Source organism: Drosophila novamexicana, unplaced genomic scaffold, assembly GCF_003285875.2.
Source record: "Drosophila novamexicana strain 15010-1031.04,08,12 unplaced genomic scaffold, DnovRS2.1 tig00001151-arrow-arrow-pilon, whole genome shotgun sequence".
Classification (NCBI taxonomy): domain Eukaryota; kingdom Metazoa; phylum Arthropoda; class Insecta; order Diptera; family Drosophilidae; genus Drosophila; species Drosophila novamexicana.
This window is the reverse complement of record NW_020824842.1, coordinates 1191336-1208144: the sequence shown is the minus strand read 5'-3', so window position 1 is coordinate 1208144 and position 16809 is coordinate 1191336. Positions and strand designations below refer to the sequence as shown.

At 43.2% G+C, this 16809-nt stretch overlaps 2 protein-coding genes across 3 annotated transcripts in view; both read left to right on the top strand.

The window, feature by feature from the left end:
* LOC115766400 (inhibitory POU protein) overlaps positions 1-16809 on the top strand; it is a 33890-nt gene that overhangs the window by 14834 nt on the left and 2247 nt on the right. The gene's annotated exons all lie outside the window — the stretch shown is intronic.
* On the top strand, positions 10286-11762 carry LOC115766401 (serine/threonine-protein phosphatase alpha-3 isoform). The gene is made up of 2 exons (XM_030710319.1): positions 10286-10414; positions 10532-11762. Exon 2 carries the CDS (start codon positions 10657-10659, stop codon positions 11563-11565), a length of 909 nt encoding a protein of 302 aa, XP_030566179.1. The 5' UTR covers positions 10286-10414; positions 10532-10656; the 3' UTR covers positions 11566-11762.

Genomic DNA, 16809 nt, shown 5'->3' with positions numbered 1-16809 from the left:
AGTGGGCCCATGTTGAGGGGCAAGGGGGAGGCGGGGCGGACAAATAGCTGGCCACTTTGCAGGCATTTATCACAGATTTTGCACCAGCTACCAAAACAGCAACAGCAACAAGAACAACAACCATGGCAAAGTTTTAGCCACCGGGTGGTTTTACATAGAGCTCATCCCTTTATAACATGTTAACAAGTCCGAGCGTGTGCTTGACTTGCAGATACCCTAGGCGCACCGCAAAGCTCTCATTACAGACATTCTTTTGTTTACATTTTACTTAAGACAATAAGTAAATTTAGTTAGCTCTAATTAAAATGAACAGGAATAGAAAGTTTCCAGAGTCCACCTACTATTATATTTAACTTATTTTGTATGTTATTTAATTTATGATCGATAATATGCACTCTTAAACGTGTCTTCTTCTTACTGCTAGACCATTATATGTTAGATTTAAGACTAGGTTTTTTTTTTGATGATTGTAAAGTCTATCAATATATTATATATATATATATATATATATGCCTCACACCATGTTTGGTGTATTCGGGTGTTATAATTTTCGAGAGCTGCTCAAAATCGATATATATTGAAATCATTCAAATGGGTAAAGATATCGAGCAAAGCGTTATAGGTATATGTATAGCTAGTTTCTGACTTTTCAAAGGCTTAATTTAGTCAGGATCAAGAATATATAGACGGCTTGTGGGGTTGCGATGCCTGCCTGCCGCCGATTATACACAAACATTATACCCTGTCCACACATATTGAATGGGCATAGGGTATATACATATATTTATATATATATATAGAAAAACAACAGTACACTTAATTCAATTTAAATTACACTTTCATATTTCCGGCCGCACCAGCCCGGCTCGAGCTGGGCCCCGGCATATCCATTAGTATTCGCAACATATGGCTCGATTTCCCTCAAATCATTTCCTCCACAACACAACACACACGCACGCCCATGACCCCGCTGCACGGGGTGCAGCACAGCCCATGCCCATGCCCACGCCCGGCGGCAGCAAGCCGCAACCCCTTGCCCCTTTGTCCCTTACCCCGCCACCGTGCACCTGCCGGCAACCACAAGTGGTTTATCGTATTGAAATTCATTTAGTGCACCTGTTTGATTTTTTCTATGTGTATTTGGTTTTTATTTTTTTGTCATATCGTGACCAAAATAGAGCAGCCCGCCAAGAAGTGGGCATATTATTTGGTAAATATCGTTAACTTTCCATTGCCACTCCACACGCAATCAAAATCCACTTAGTGCAAGCCGCTAGAACCACCAAATTGTAGTTCCAACTGGAATGGTGGGCTGGGTGGGCTATTCTTTCATTTCTATTTCTAAAACAAATATTTGCACCCGGAAACTTGACCCGAAACCAAGCAGATGCTATCGGGCTCGTCCACATGTATATGGATTGCTTAATTCTTTGACTAAGAAATAGAAATTCAGATATGACAGATATCGGGATATATTCCAAATTTTTTACAACATTCTGTTAACTGCTTCTCGATCCCTTTTGGGGCCTATCTCAACTATCATTCTGAGTTATATTTATGTATAGGCATCTCTTACTTTTCCTATCGCTTTCTCTCTCTCTCTCTCTCGCTCTGTCTCTCTATCTCTCTCTCTCTTAATCTTCCCCTTTAATCCTTGCAAGCCTGATTCTTTTCTTCTTTTTCTATCCTCTGTAAATATCTTATATAGTATAAATATATTTCTGGACAATCTTTCCACCTGCAACTACTCGAATATTTAAATTGTTCTGCCCCCTCACTCTTTCCTCCTTTGATTAAGACACAAAGAATCGCGTTCTCCGTTTCTCTTGCCCCCTATCACAACGTTCGTTTCTGTCATCAATCCACAAATCCAGCCAACTATTTGCCATAGCTTGGGCCGCTTTACACGCATGCATAACTTATCGATTCGCCGTCCCAGTTATCGATTGTTATGGTATTTATCAACACTAGATTGACATGATTAAATATGCAGCCGTATTAAATATTGCACCATAACAAAACGATAGCCAAACACCAAATAAAAGAAAAACATAAACAAAAAATAAAGTATATATACACAACGATTTTCATATTAATAATGCATTAACTTTACTTAGCAGCCTGCTTCTGCTATACCCTGCAAATTGTTTCGACCCACAAATAAGTCAATATGCCTACAAGAGCTCTACGACGGGATGGCGAACTGAGTAGTATCCTGATCTCAGCTAATCAGAAATACACGTTCTCCTATGCAGAACGATTGTCTTCTGTCGCCTCAATATCGGCTCGTATTGCATAATATCGATAAATATCGATTTTGAGGCATCGGTTTTAGGATTAACTCAAAAATGATTAGAGCTGGAAACACCAAACCTGGCAGGAAGATTCTCGTTTAGCATATGCAGCTTAAGAATATTTCACTTTTCGGATTCCTGTCCTCGTTCCAGACAAAATTGGAAACGAAACAATTTTTAAAAGATAGAGCCTTGCCGGAATCGGGCTCTGACATTTTTTTTAAGAATCGATCTGCAAGCAGACAAGTGATGATAGAGTGCAGCTCTATACATACATAGTTTCTGGGCAAAGAGAAGAGGAAGTGAGGGAGGGAGGGAGGAACAAAGAAGGGCACAAGAAGGAAACTAGCGAACAGGGTAACTCCTAGTCGGGCCCTCCTTTCTTTTTTTTTTGCAGCTTGCCGCGTGAAAGTTAAGCGGTTTTCGTGTGTGTATCGCGTACTGTGTGTAGAAAGCCTTGTGTCATCCAGTGACAATTTACGGCCCGTTGCCAACCACATGCCAAGTCCCATGTCCTCGTCCGCCTCAGCTCGGTAGAACCTGGCCTGGGATTGGGATTGGGCTTGGGCTTGGTTTGGGTTGCGCTCTGAGTTTGTTTTGGTAGCGTTTCGTTGATTCATTTATATATTTTTCTTGGCATCATCAATTATTCAGCGCTGCGTCTGTGTGCGGTGCGTTGTCTCTTTATTGCAAGACAATCGAAATGGCGGAGACAACACGAACGAGCCGGAGCCAAGACGGCCAAGGAGGCCAGGCAAGAATGTGGACATGTAATACCAGTCTGATGACATGGACACCATCAAAATGTGACGTGGGTGTGGGTGTGGGTGTGAGCGAGAGGCCATGGCAAAGTAAATACCCATTGTGGCTTGGCTTCAGCTCGGACGTGGTCATCACTCATACGCCAGGTTGGCCGGCATTTGAAAATAGTTGCGCAATTACATGACAAATGCGAATGACGCGAAACGGCATCTGATTGCAATTTCGCCAACGTACCTGCTCATTTATTTTTCAAATGCATGCTCTGTGCATTTAAGCGTAATTTGATTTTACAACCCCATACCTAGCCCCAAAGTCGATTTAAGCTCATGCAACATTAAGTGCGCGTTTAAGTCCTGATTGCACAAATTGCAGCTTACAATACTTTTGCACTTTTCTACTTTTCTACTTTAAACTGTGAACCATCCGAAAGCCACAAAATAACAGCAAAAACAAGAAAGACAACAAAAAGGGAATTCAATTTCCACTTTGCTTTTTAACACGATTTGCGATTGGCTAAGTGCAGTTAGCTGTTAGCCAAATGTTTCAGCTGATTTTGGCAATTGCGACTGACAAATGCATTGCTGGGAATTGTGCTGAACATTCGAGTATACCCACATGGACATCTAATTAACACAGATACTCAATAAACGTACACATTTGCCCCGACTAGACGGGCCGTGTTCAAGTTTAGGGATCTTTATTGGCTTTAAATTCAATTAATTTCTTGATGAAGCAAGGAAAATTAATTTGGGTACCAGGAAGGAGAATGGGCTCCTGTCAGAAGTGAGCGAAAGTAGCACAAACAATCTCAATTCAATTCCCTTAGCCTTTCGCTTGTTAGCAAATGTAGGCTCCACGGGAACCAACAACACTTATTGAGCCTCAAGCTATTGAAATCAACGAGCTTTTAAGATATTTGGCATAAAAGTTCGATACTTATCGATAAAATCAATGAGCTCTTAGGATAATCGGATTAGAAGTTCGATAGTTATCGATAATAGCAGCGAGCTCCTAAGATAGTCGAAGTAGAAACCCGAAACTTATCGATAAAATCTACGAGCTCGTAAGGTAATCGGAGTAGAAATCGATACTTATCGATAAAATCACCGAACTCTTAAGGTTAACGGAGAAAAAGTTCGATACATATCGATAAAATCTGCGAGCTTCTAAAATAGTCGGTTTCTTAAAGAAATCGAAGTAGGTAAAACGTTTAAAAATTTAAAAAGTCAAGCTGCTGAAAGTGAAACTCGGCCGTGGGTAAATGTTAATTTGCAGGACCTCATGATGTCCAGGCCAAGTTTAACCTGACCTAAATCATAATATTCACCGATGCTCTTATTGATTTTCCTGGGCAAAGTCTTTTTCGAATCATAAGAAAAACTTGAGTATTTGAATATGTTGTTGGACTAAGCTAAAAATCGTATATTGGTATTGGATCTAATAGAGGCTAATGTGTTGACTTTTGAATTCAATTCAAGCCGAGCATGTGCTAAGCCCATTGCCCGCAGCGCACCTGACAAGCGGCTCTCCCCCACCAGCAGGTCGAGGGGTTGGGGCCAACTGGCAGCTGTTAGCCCTTTTTCGATGCGATGACAGTTAACAGGTTAACCTGCTTAAAATGCACATCAACGCATCACTTGACCCACAGCGAACCCCTCCGCACAAATGCCTGGAAAAACCGAGCATATGTAAAACTTAATGCAAAAACCAGCGCAACGGCTGTGAGGGAGATTGGGAATAATGGTTGGTGGAAACAACTCGAGATAAAACTGGCAACAACTTTGCAATTATCAGTTACAAATGCCCAACCAAAAGGCGGGTAACAAACACCATTAGACATGCCCAAATGACGCGGAGGGGGAGGTGGGTTTGTGACGGGGGCTGCGTTCTTGAAATCGTTGCGGCGCGCTTTTCCAATGCTTTTCAAATATGTTTTCCAGCATGTGCAATAAGGTTGTTATTTACTTTACAGCGAAGTGAGCATCAAATTGATCGTATTAATGGCCATAACTAGTTTATCCCGCCCATCTTATCAATTCATGGGGATTATACGCAGATTTCCATTAACCAACCCGAAGGGTGGCTAATGCTGCAATGACTGTTGCTCTCTCTCTCTCTCCCGCTCCCACCATCTCCCTCTGTCTCTCTCTCTCTCTCTTTCTATCTCTAGCATTAATGCAATTTCAATGGTCAATGCGAAAAACACACATTTTCGATTTGGCATTGTTGCTTGTTGTTGTTGTTGTTGTTGCTTGTTATTGTTGCTTCTTTTTTATGCCCACGACCAAGAGCACACAATTTGGCTTTAGCCGCATACAGAAGGGCTCGAGCACGGCGCCCGAACAGGGACCCGAGCAGGGGCCGGGCTGGGCACGCCGGTAACTCCCACAGGAATTCCCAGGCAATATAACTGAAAGCAGAAATGAAGATAACAGTCAGCGCGGCAAGTGCAAATCCACCCGTCCATTTAACAAGTTGTGCACAACCCCGCCTTACGCCTTCAGGCCACCTGACGAGCCCATCCACATCCGTATTCGCATCCGTATTCGCATCCTCAAGCGCAACGCATACCTTTTGCTAACCAACTAACTGCCTTTTTGCTGGGCGCTCGAATGGGTGGTTCGGTGGTTCGATGGTGCGGTGGTGCGGTGGTTGCCCTGCTCTGCTCTCGGCTGTGGGCTATGAGCCGCCTGTTACGCCTCTGTTTGATGCTTGTAAAGACCACTTTACCCGCTATAATAAAAATAAATCATAATATTTTGCACCCCTCGTCGCGTGCGGCACAACTTGTGCAAACCCTCGCACACTGGGACCAAGCCCGATTTCAAATGCTTAACACAAATAAAACGAACATTGGCATAAATGGCTTTAAGTGCCCTGCAGTATGAGTTCTATTTGGAGTCCTATAAATACATTCGTTTATTGGCGCACACTCGCTCGCATTCAATAACTAACGAGTACACTCCAAACGGACGTGTCGAAAAGATGGACATTAAAATAAACGAGTAAAAAAAAAGGCAAATAAATAAAAAGCTGCTCTTTACAACTCTTTCAATCATTTTTACAGTACGTAGTTGTATTTAGAGTCTTGCGAATACATTTGTTTATTGCCAAAGAAAGTAACGACTACATTCCAAACGAACGAGTCTAGCAAATGAACGAGTGAAATTTACGATTAAAGCTCGGCAAAGTGTGGCAAGCTTATTTTGTAAGCTTTCAATTCTTGTAAGCTTTGCAAGTGCCAAAAATATAAATTGAAGCAAGTGAAGCAACTCTTTCAACTTGAATTTTACTCGTTAGTTTCAATTATTTATGAATAACTTAAGTTGTATTTAGAGCCTTGCGAATACATTTCGTTTGCATTCATGAAGTAACGAGTGCGTTCCATAAAGAAAAGTTGATTTTCAACTTTGATTTTATCCGACATTTTATCATCAAGCTATTGAAGCAGTGTGAGCTTTGACAGAGATTTATCGATAAGAAATTTATCGATAAGTTCGATAAATCGTTTATTTAGACGCTTTGATTATCATACTTAACACATATGAAATCAAATTGCCAGAAATCAAATTTGCATTCAATATGTCAACTCTTGCACCACGGTAAAGGTACACACACTCCGGCGTTTACCTTGTGTTTGCCGGTACTCAGCGCTCAGTACACGTCGGCACACGAACCCATCGTCGACGTCGTCGTCGTCGTCGCTGTCGCTGTCGTCATCCATGTTGCGAGGTTGTAACCCCGGATAATGTACTTAATGCATCTACATATTAATGTCGCCGGAAAACCTGTGCAAGCGAACCCCATTCCCAGTCCCAATCCCATTCCCATTCCCGGGCCAACATCGACTCGTCGAAAATCCTTACCGGCTAGCAGCATTAATAGTATTTTCTATTACTGGGCCGTACTCTGGTCCCCCGTGTACGGATCGTCCTTGCCGGCTCGTTGTGCCTTTTGCTTTTTTTCTTTTTTTTTTTTTGTTTTTATTGCCCCGCGGCACCCGCCCGGTACGGCTCGCCGTGTACTACGATTACACTTGTTCCTTCAGCTAAACGAGGGGCTGGGTGTGCGCGTGTGTGCGTGTGTGTTGGGCCCGGTTATATTGATATGTCTCCCCGTAGAGCTGGCAAAACAGACGGCAGCGCAGTTAAGCTGGGACCGCAATGTGTAAAAAATTACGAGCTACATTGAAAATAAAAATGAAAACAAAGATGCAAAACGCGGGCAGGCTGAAACTGACTGTCGCTGCTGCTGGTGGTGCTGCTGGTGCTGCTTGATGAGCCAGAGATGAGATGTTAGCCCTGAAACTACCGACTACTGACTTGGCCCTGCCTCTGCCGCTGCACCATCCCCTGCCCCGCCTGGCAGTTGCGGCTACACTGTAAAAATTAAAAGCTCGAGTCGATTGTCTTCTGCAACTTTTATAATACTTTGATTTGAAGCGTTAAGTTTTTATACAAGTTGTATTCATTTATAATTAAATTAAGTTTAATGTCTTAATGCAGTTTTAATTTCTTGCTCTATTGAAAGTGAGAGTGCTTGAGTCGAGAGGGTCCGACCAGGAGATACTTTGCAAATAATCTAGCTTCTTGCTGTGCTTCTGCTTCCCCTTGGCCCCACCCTATGCATGGGATATATATACTTGATCATAGTCCGATTCTTAGGAGAACTTTCAGTGCCTAAATTTGACCTAGACAAGTCTGTATATAGCAAAAGGGAAGCCTTTGGGGGAGTTATCCATAAATTGAGATATTTTTAATCTGTAAAAGCTATACGAGAATCTAGTTTTGTATATCTATCGCTTATGTTGATTGATTAATGCTCGACAATCCAATTCTCAAAATCGATATTTATCGATCGAATTTATCGAAATAAAATATATATTTGGGTATGGCTTGGGGGAGTACATATATCGAATTTCAAGTCCTCCTGATCCATCAATAGACTTTATGCTATTCTGCCTGCTTCTGCCTGTCGCATACATTCGCACAAAAACAATACACCCTTCTTAGCCATATACCCTGCACTCCAGTTCCTACTTTAAAACTGTTTCAAAAGCGAAACTCAAACTTTGTAGACCTTAAAGAATTGGTGAAAAGAACAGCTCCGTCCATCTGCAAGCTCAAGCCCTGACCAAAAGCCGAGGAATCGTCAAGTGCGTGGTGCACCTGAACAGGTGCACCACCTGCCAAGGTATTCCAAATTGCAGCGCAGTGTAGGCATTTCCTGGGAATTGTGCTGCCAAGATATAGGGGGGAAAAAAAGAAAAACAGATGAGGAAAACTCTTGTGATGACGGCGACGCGACAGGCAGAGGCAGAAAGTAAAAGTAAAAGTAGGCAAGGACACGTTCTGCCGCATGCTGCGTGCCGTGGTCCTTTGCTGTGCGTTATAAAAATAAAATAAAATCTATTACGTGGCAAACCAACCCCCCACATTTATGTGGCAATTTGTTGTTTCTTGATTGTGTGTGCACCGCTCCGGAGTCGCCGTAGCCAAAAAGTAAAGTGTATCATTTTCCCATTTGGCGGCGGCGAATGCGACCCCTTTTCTGTCAGGGCCAGGACACGGCGCGAGCACTTCTCGCACTTTGTCTCAATTCCCAACTGTCAAGTTCCTGCCCACTCTCGGGTTCCTCATCAGCTCATCAGGCCTAACCCCTCGCCGTACAGGCAGTTGCAATTTATGAAGATTTGTGTGGCCGCACCGGAGGGTGTCAGAGGGTTGCTAGCCACGCCCCGTCGGTTATGGACGCCCTAGTGCACTTGTTTTGATTTGTTTGGAATAATAACAGATGCTTACCGTACATATTATTCATTGTTCAAATTATTAACGCTTGACAATAAAAATTGTATTTGAACAGCTCTCGAAAACCGAGACCCAAAACTCCGGTACGGCCCACGGTACGGCCGTGCTCCGTGTTGGCCTGTGGGCGCCAGCAGCAGCCGGCAAATTGCAATTTGTGCAAATATTTATGTACATTGAAAATTACTCATTTGTGTAACACCAATTAATTTCAACAAACAGCAACAGCCCGAACAACCCGAACAACAATGGGAGGACCATCCATTTATAAGGAGCTACATGCCATTGCTTTTGTTGTCCTTTGGCTGCGTCTCTCGCTTTTTCACTCGGCTTAAACAAATGGAAAATGAGGTCTTTTGTTTCCTAAAATAAACGATGTTTGTTTGCGTTCTGTTTGGACCTCACCAACCCCCCCTAGTTAGTCCAGGTCTCTTGTGCAGGTGCTCGACCAACACACAATCCTCCCCACATTGATTATTAGCCCAAATGCATTTGATTTTCGGTTTTTGCTTTTGCAAATTGCGCCACACAAATTGCCACTTCAACTTTTTGTTTACATTGCAATTTTTCAACACTCACCCCTAATGCACAGCCCCTAACAAATTGCAACTAATTTGTACAAACTAAGGACTCGAGTGAAGAAACACCCAAATGGGGAGTTCATTTGGTTGATTAACGTATACTTAAAGCAAGCCGGTGCAATGTCTCTCAAAGTCCCATCCACATCTTGAAAGCTGAGAAAGTTTTCATAAAACTGAGAAGCGCAAAGAAGACCCTTACGCTGAGCTGCAGCCAAAAGCAGAGTGTTACAGCACGCGCTCGTTCAAAGCATTCAGGTTAATCTCTTGTTAATCATGACTACAAGAAAATTATATGCAAGGAGGCAGTGTAATTATTCAATAAAATAAATTATTTCGGGCTTGTGATAGGTGATTAAGTAGGCCTACCTTTTCATCAAATGAAATTGAGTCAATAGACAATATTCTTTTATTTGCATCAGGTATTTATTGTAGTCTTTCCGAAAGATAAGTAAATGAACCTTAGAAAATGAGAGAGCGAGAGACAGAGAGAGAAAGAGAGAGAAAGAAAGAGAAAGGGAGCAAGATAGAGACAGAGAGAGCTTGGGTGGCCTTGTGGGAAGGGCACAAATTGTAGTTGAAGAACATGAGAAAAAAAGGGAAAAAATGGAAACAGAAAAAGAAAATTTAAGATAAGCGGGATATGGGCAATCGGAAATGTTGCCGAACTAACGAAAAAGGCCTTAAGAGAAGCTCAAATCAGAAAGGAAAACGAATGCAGGACGAATATCATTCGATACAAACGCAATATTTTTGATGTATACTTCAAATAAGGGTTAAAACATCTCGCCCTATGTTGGATAGGATGTGTGTTGGGTGACAGTCGACCTGGTTTTAAAATTCATTTCAGGGGGGTACCAAAAACATCACAAAAAGAAAGTTAAAAAAAAAGGAAAACAAAACTTCGTCTCGATCCCAGTTAAAATTCCAAATTTTCGAAGACTGCAATCTGTTCGGACACCCATTGGCATATCAGGTACCCGGTCAATTGATAGAGATCAACAAACATCAACAACAAAATAAAAAAAGAATCAAGTCAGGCAATTTCTGAGCGTTGAACTTGATTATTATTATTATTATTATATTATATTAGCGATAGGAAGATTATATTAAGGTGTATTGAGGGGGATTGGCGGTCAGAGAAACATCGTTCCGACGGCGTCCCAAGCGTTAAACCGACAGCCGCAGTTCGGCAAGCCCGGCCAGAAGCCTGCTGACATGGCCGAGGTGCTAAATCTTGACAATATCATTGCCCGGCTGCTGGAGGTGCGCACAGCCCGGCCCGGCAAGAACGTGCAGCTCAACGAGACGGAGATACGCGGCCTGTGCCTCAAGTCGCGCGAAATATTTTTGGCCCAGCCGATACTGCTCGAGCTGGAGGCGCCGCTCAAGATTTGCGGCGATATACACGGCCAGTACTATGATCTGTTGCGGCTGTTTGAATACGGCGGCTATCCGCCGGAATCCAACTATCTGTTCCTCGGCGACTATGTGGACCGCGGCAAGCAATCGCTGGAGACCATCTGCCTGCTGCTGGCCTACAAGATCAAGTACTCGGAGAACTTCTTTCTGCTGCGCGGCAATCACGAGTGCGCCAGCATCAATCGCATCTATGGATTCTATGATGAGTGCAAGCGACGGTATAGCATTAAACTGTGGAAGACATTTACGGATTGCTTTAACTGTTTGCCCGTTGTGGCAATTGTCGATGAGAAGATCTTCTGCTGCCATGGCGGACTGAGTCCCGATCTGACCTCCATGGAGCAGATCAAGCGGATTATGCGGCCAACGGATGTGCCCGATCAGGGACTGTTGTGCGATCTGCTTTGGTCCGATCCCGATAAGGACACCATTGGCTGGGGTGAAAATGATCGTGGCGTTAGTTTCACCTTTGGGGCTGAGGTTGTTGGCAAATTCCTGCAGAAGCACGATCTCGATCTGATATGCCGGGCCCATCAGGTTGTCGAGGATGGTTACGAGTTTTTTGCTAAACGCCAGCTGGTCACACTGTTCTCGGCGCCCAACTATTGCGGCGAATTCGATAATGCGGGCGCCATGATGTCCGTGGATGAGACACTAATGTGCTCCTTCCAAATTCTGAAGCCCGTCGAGAAGCGTAAGAAATAATGATGCAGCCCCCCGTCTGTAATTGTTAAAGCTCCAAATTGTTAGATTGTTAGATCCAAAAGATTGTATCTAATCAGAGAAAGCACATACATAGCCAAAAAGTTTTTAGACAAACAAGAATTAGCTCCAAAGCATTTGTGGAATGCACATATTATACATACATACGTATATATATATATATATTTATATATATATATATATATGTACATTACCTGTTTGTGTTTTGCTCTCATATGAGCCGCTAAAATGAATACAAACATATCAATACAATTTTCTTTCAATTCTTTATTGTGGCTTATTCGTAAACGTTTAACATATAGTAATTTGCTACAAACAGCGCAGCGTATATTACGTATTGGCATCTCTTTAATCAAGCAACTGCAATTCGTGTTTTACTGCTCCTTTTTGGGTCATGTTCGTAAACGATTTGCTTGCTTTACAGCTATTATTTGTTTAATTTTCCCTTTTGTGGCACATTCGTTAACGTTTCTTTGGCTGTGTCTGTTTTCGTTTTCTGCTCTTGTGGAAAGCTAATTGCCGATTCTTCTTTGGCGCACATTCGTGCCCGTTCCACGGGCAACATTTAAGCCGAGCGGCGCAGCTTGTCCCTTCTTTTAAGATGCGACACGGCGGAAAATCAAATACAGTAATTTGTCCTTGGGCATTCTGAAAGTGAGAACCGATTAATACAAACATTCGTTAACCTGTGCCAGCCCACATATGACCCAGTCAATAACTATATTAACAGCTGTCTGCAGCGGAGCAGCCAGAGCCATAACAAATTAACAAAATGCTAAAAAATTAATGAACAATAACAAAGCATGCGAGACGCGAAAACAAAACAAAACAGCAACACAAAAAAAAAACAGAGGAAGAGAAGAAGAGAGAAAGCAAATGAAAATGCCGGCAGCAGGTAATGGCGCCAAAAACGCTTTATTATGCCAAAAGTGGGTAATAACAAATATAAAAAAATGAAAGCAAAAACACAGCGGACAGAGAAATAAAGAGAACGTGAAAAACGGGCGGCAGGAACAAATTACATTATATGTAATGAGGTCATTTGCGCGTAAACAATCGGACGGACAGACAGACAAACGGCGAAACGGCTAAAAAGCGAGGAAGGGAGAGAGGGGGAGAGAAAGAGAGAGAGAGAGAGAGAGAGAGAGAGAGACAGAGTTAGCTAAAAAAAGAGAGCGCACGCTAAGCACTCACATGTTTATCAACAAACTGGCAAATAAATAAATTATGTTGGCAAAGTTGTTAATAAATAATGAAGCGAAGCGCGCAACGCTCCCAACCTACAAAAACTAAATAAACACACGCCAAAAAAAGAAAACAAATGCAAAGCGCAAAACAAAAGCAAAATGGCGGCGCACTGAACGAAACAACACAACGAAGCAGCAGCAGCAGCGCGCGCTCGTGTGAGTGCGAGGGCGCATCTGCATGCGAATGTGTGTGAGTGTGTGCGTGTTTGTGCACGTGTGAGTGCGAGTGCAAAGCTTCAGCTTAGGCCGGGCAGTTGATGGGTTTTTTTTTATTTTGGCATTGCCAAAATGCATTTGATTTGCCTAATGATTATGCATATCTAGCACACACACACACACTCACACATATATACACCTACGCAGCTAGCGCAGCGGTGGGACGCACACAACTAAACGCCACACCCACACACGCCAGCCATCTCGCTCTGGCTAACGGCAGCCATTGTCATTTATTTGCTCATCATTTGCGCTGTGCTCAACTTCGGCTGGCGCCATCTAGCGTTGAATGTCATAGCTCATATATATATATATATATAAGTATTTGTTTTTTTTTGCATAATTTTATTAATTACAAATTATGCGCTTAATGAAATGGGGCAACACTGGCCACGGCAACGTGTACGTGAACGTCGACGTAGACAGCAAACGGCAACGCCGCCGCATCGCCTGCTTTCGTGGGCACTGCCCAAATGAATTTTGCATAAGCCTCAGCCAACCACAATGCAGCAGCAGCAGCCGTCGCAGCCGTCGCAGCAGCAGCAACAGAAGCTGTCACAGCCGCAGTCGCTGTCCGCACGCTGTGCGGCCCCCTCCCCCCACCCAGCCCATACCCTGGCGCATAGGCCAAAGCTGCGCTCATGCTCTCACGGCGCAGGGTGGTTGCGCATTGCCAGAAAAGAGATAGCAATAGCAACAGCAGCCTACGCCGCAGCAGCTCAGCGCGTGCGAGAGCGCGCACGCCAGAGAGAGTGCCAAGGGTGCAAACCAATAACAGTCAGACTAATTTTGGGATTGGTTTATAATTGAAGACTTTGCCATTGTGTTTGCTCAGGCAGCGGGCAGCGGGCAGCAGACAGTGGCCACCTCTTGTAGTTTTTATAGCAAGCAGTGCCACCTAGACGCCCCCTCCTCTCTCCCTCCTCCCTCCCTCCGCCCGCTCTCCTGTCTGCCCCTACATTCTCACTGCTCTCAGTTGACGTCGCTTATATACATCGAGGCTGGTCACGGTTGCGTCGGTTGCTGTCTTATTGTTTTTCGTAGGCCTCCCCCATGCGCCTGCTTATCATTTTAGAGTTTTACATAATTGGCACAGCGCAGAGCAGAGCCCACAGTACACGCACAAACACACACAAGCACACGCAAGCACAGAAACACCCTGTATGTGTGTATATCCATGTATTTATAGCCTGTGTACGTGTCCACGTTTTGTGTCCATTTCTAAGCGTCGCACGAGGGGGCGTGGTATGTTTTCTACACACACACAAACACACACACACAAACACACTCACACAAACACACACAAACACACACACACAGACGCACAGACATATCGTTTGCTAGTTTTCGGCTGGGCCACATTCAAAAAGATAAATAAATATGAGTGTGCCCCACCCAGTGTTTGGGGGCGGTCTGGGCGGTCTGGGCTGCTGGCTATTGGCGTTTTGTTGTTGCATACTTTTCAGCTGTAATCAGTTTAAATGCTTAACAAAGCAACACAAAGCAAAATGGTCAGAAGCATGGGCAAAAAACACAACAGCTAGACTGAGAGCCAAAGACCCTGAGAGCGTCAGCGACTGCGAGTGCGAGTGCGAGAGCGAGCATGAGCTTTTTATGCCGTAAGAACAGCGCAATGGAGCCAGTGTGAGAGCGAGAGAGCGGGAGGGCGGGAGGTCGGGTGCGGGAGCGAGCAAGAGAGCGAGTCAAAGCAGCAATGGCTGCCTCTCATGCTTTTTAGTTGCTATTCATATTTGCTTTAATAATTGAACAATTCTATAAATATTTGATGCATAGACAAAAGAGTTGTGTGCAATGTCCGTGCTCCTGTGCCTCTGTCTCTGTGTTGCGCCCCACACTTGCCACTTGCCCCCTTAGTTACCCTTGCTGCCGTATTGGGTGTCTCATTTAGTTAAGACCCTTTCAAACTTTTGCGTCTCTCTCTGTGTGTGTGTGCGTGTGTGTGCCTCCTCTCTCGTTCAATTAAAGCTACATGACACAAAAGATTTTGTAACAAGTGCCATCCCGCCGTCTAACCCCGCCCCCCCCTCCCCCCACCCACTCCATCACCTGCCACACTCATCTGCTTGTTACCAAAAGTTGCGCCAGTTTTTCAACTAGAATTTCTGCTCAAGTTTCAGGTTTTTTGTTTTCTTTTGTTTGTTGCTGATGCCATAAAGCAAAGGGTTCCCCCCACTCGGCTTTGCCACTGGGCTTTAATTAGGAACAAGTCGTTGTCCGACTTAATATACTCACACAACATGCATGTATATATATATATAGATACTTTTCAACTTTGAATGCCAGTTTTATGTTAGACTTAATTATTTAGACACCGGTCTAAGCCATTTATTTGAATGGCCCATAAGCTGTGCACTTAACTTTGGGCCATATTCATCGACTATCCGAAAAATTTTCATCCCGCCATGGGGATTACGTTTTCGAGCTCCGATCTATTCAATAACTAACAGCTTGAAAGCTTTTGTTCTGATTGAAAGTGGAAATTTGTTTTATTCACATTGTCAACATGTCTGTTTGATGGATACCCTGGAATCAGAGCTCAAGTATTCTAACTTCTGTTCCGGATTACGTGTTCCGATTCAAACTTAAACAATTTTTGATACATTTTTAAATAAAAAAGGCTTATTTGCGTTATTGAGAATTACCGAGGGCCTATCGAAATATCCCGATACATAAAAGGGCTTGCCTATATGCTACATCTATACCAAGTAGTCTGAGCTAACGCTCAACAAGAAAAGTCTGTTTTTTTCCTACTTTAACTATAAATAAATATGTTTAAGCAGAAAATGTTTCAGGCAGCCGATTTCCGCTACTGTTTCACAATTGCGCGTGGAATGCCTCATGAGGTAACAACAGTCAGTCAGTGAATCAGTCAATCAGTCGTTCAGTCAGTCAATCAGTCAGTCAGTCAGTCAATAGTCAGTCGTTCAGTCGTTCAGTCAGTCAGTCAGTCAGTCAGTCAGTCAGTCAGTCAGTCAGTCAGTTAGTCAGTCAGTCAGTCAGTCAGTCAATCAGCCAATCAGACAGTTAGTCAGTCAGTCAATCTGGTCAGTCAGTCAATCAATCAGTCAATCAGTCAGTCAGCTGATCAGTCAATCAGTCAGTCATTCAGACAATCAGTCAATCAGTCAGTCAATCAATCAGCCAGTCAGTCAGCCAATCAGTCAATCAGTCAGTCATTCAGACAATCAGTCAATCAGTCAGTCAATCAATCAGCCAGTCAATCAGTCAGTCATTCAGTCATTTAGTCAATCAGTCAGTCGGTCAATCAATCAGTCAGTCAGTCGGTCAGTCAGTCGATTGATCAGTCTTACGTAGAGATGAGTCTATATATGCCCAGACACAAGCAGTTTCCTCTTAAGCAGGCCTTGAGTATGCCTTCAAATTGCAATTTGCTGAAAAATTCGACTGAAAATTCAGCAACTAGATCGGCGCGTAAGTAACCATCATGCACATATATGTACTCACAAAACGATTCCTGATTTATATCTATACATATATTTATACATATATATATATATATATATATATACACATGTATATATAAGTATATATATATTTGCATATATATAGATGTAGTTGCTGCCTTGAATAATGCGTTAAGCAAGTCAAACTGAAGGGAACTGTCAGAATTTGGGATTTAAAGTTCCTTAGAGAGACATCCACGATTCGATTCCGAATAGACGTTTCATTTTCTTGCACAAATCGGTTATCAAATCTGAAATGCCGAATGGATATATCGATG

Coding starts and splice junctions, on each gene's coding strand:
- LOC115766401 (XM_030710319.1), top strand. CDS start 10,657: ATGGCCGAGGTGCTAAATCTTGACAATATCATTGCCCGGCTGCTGGAG.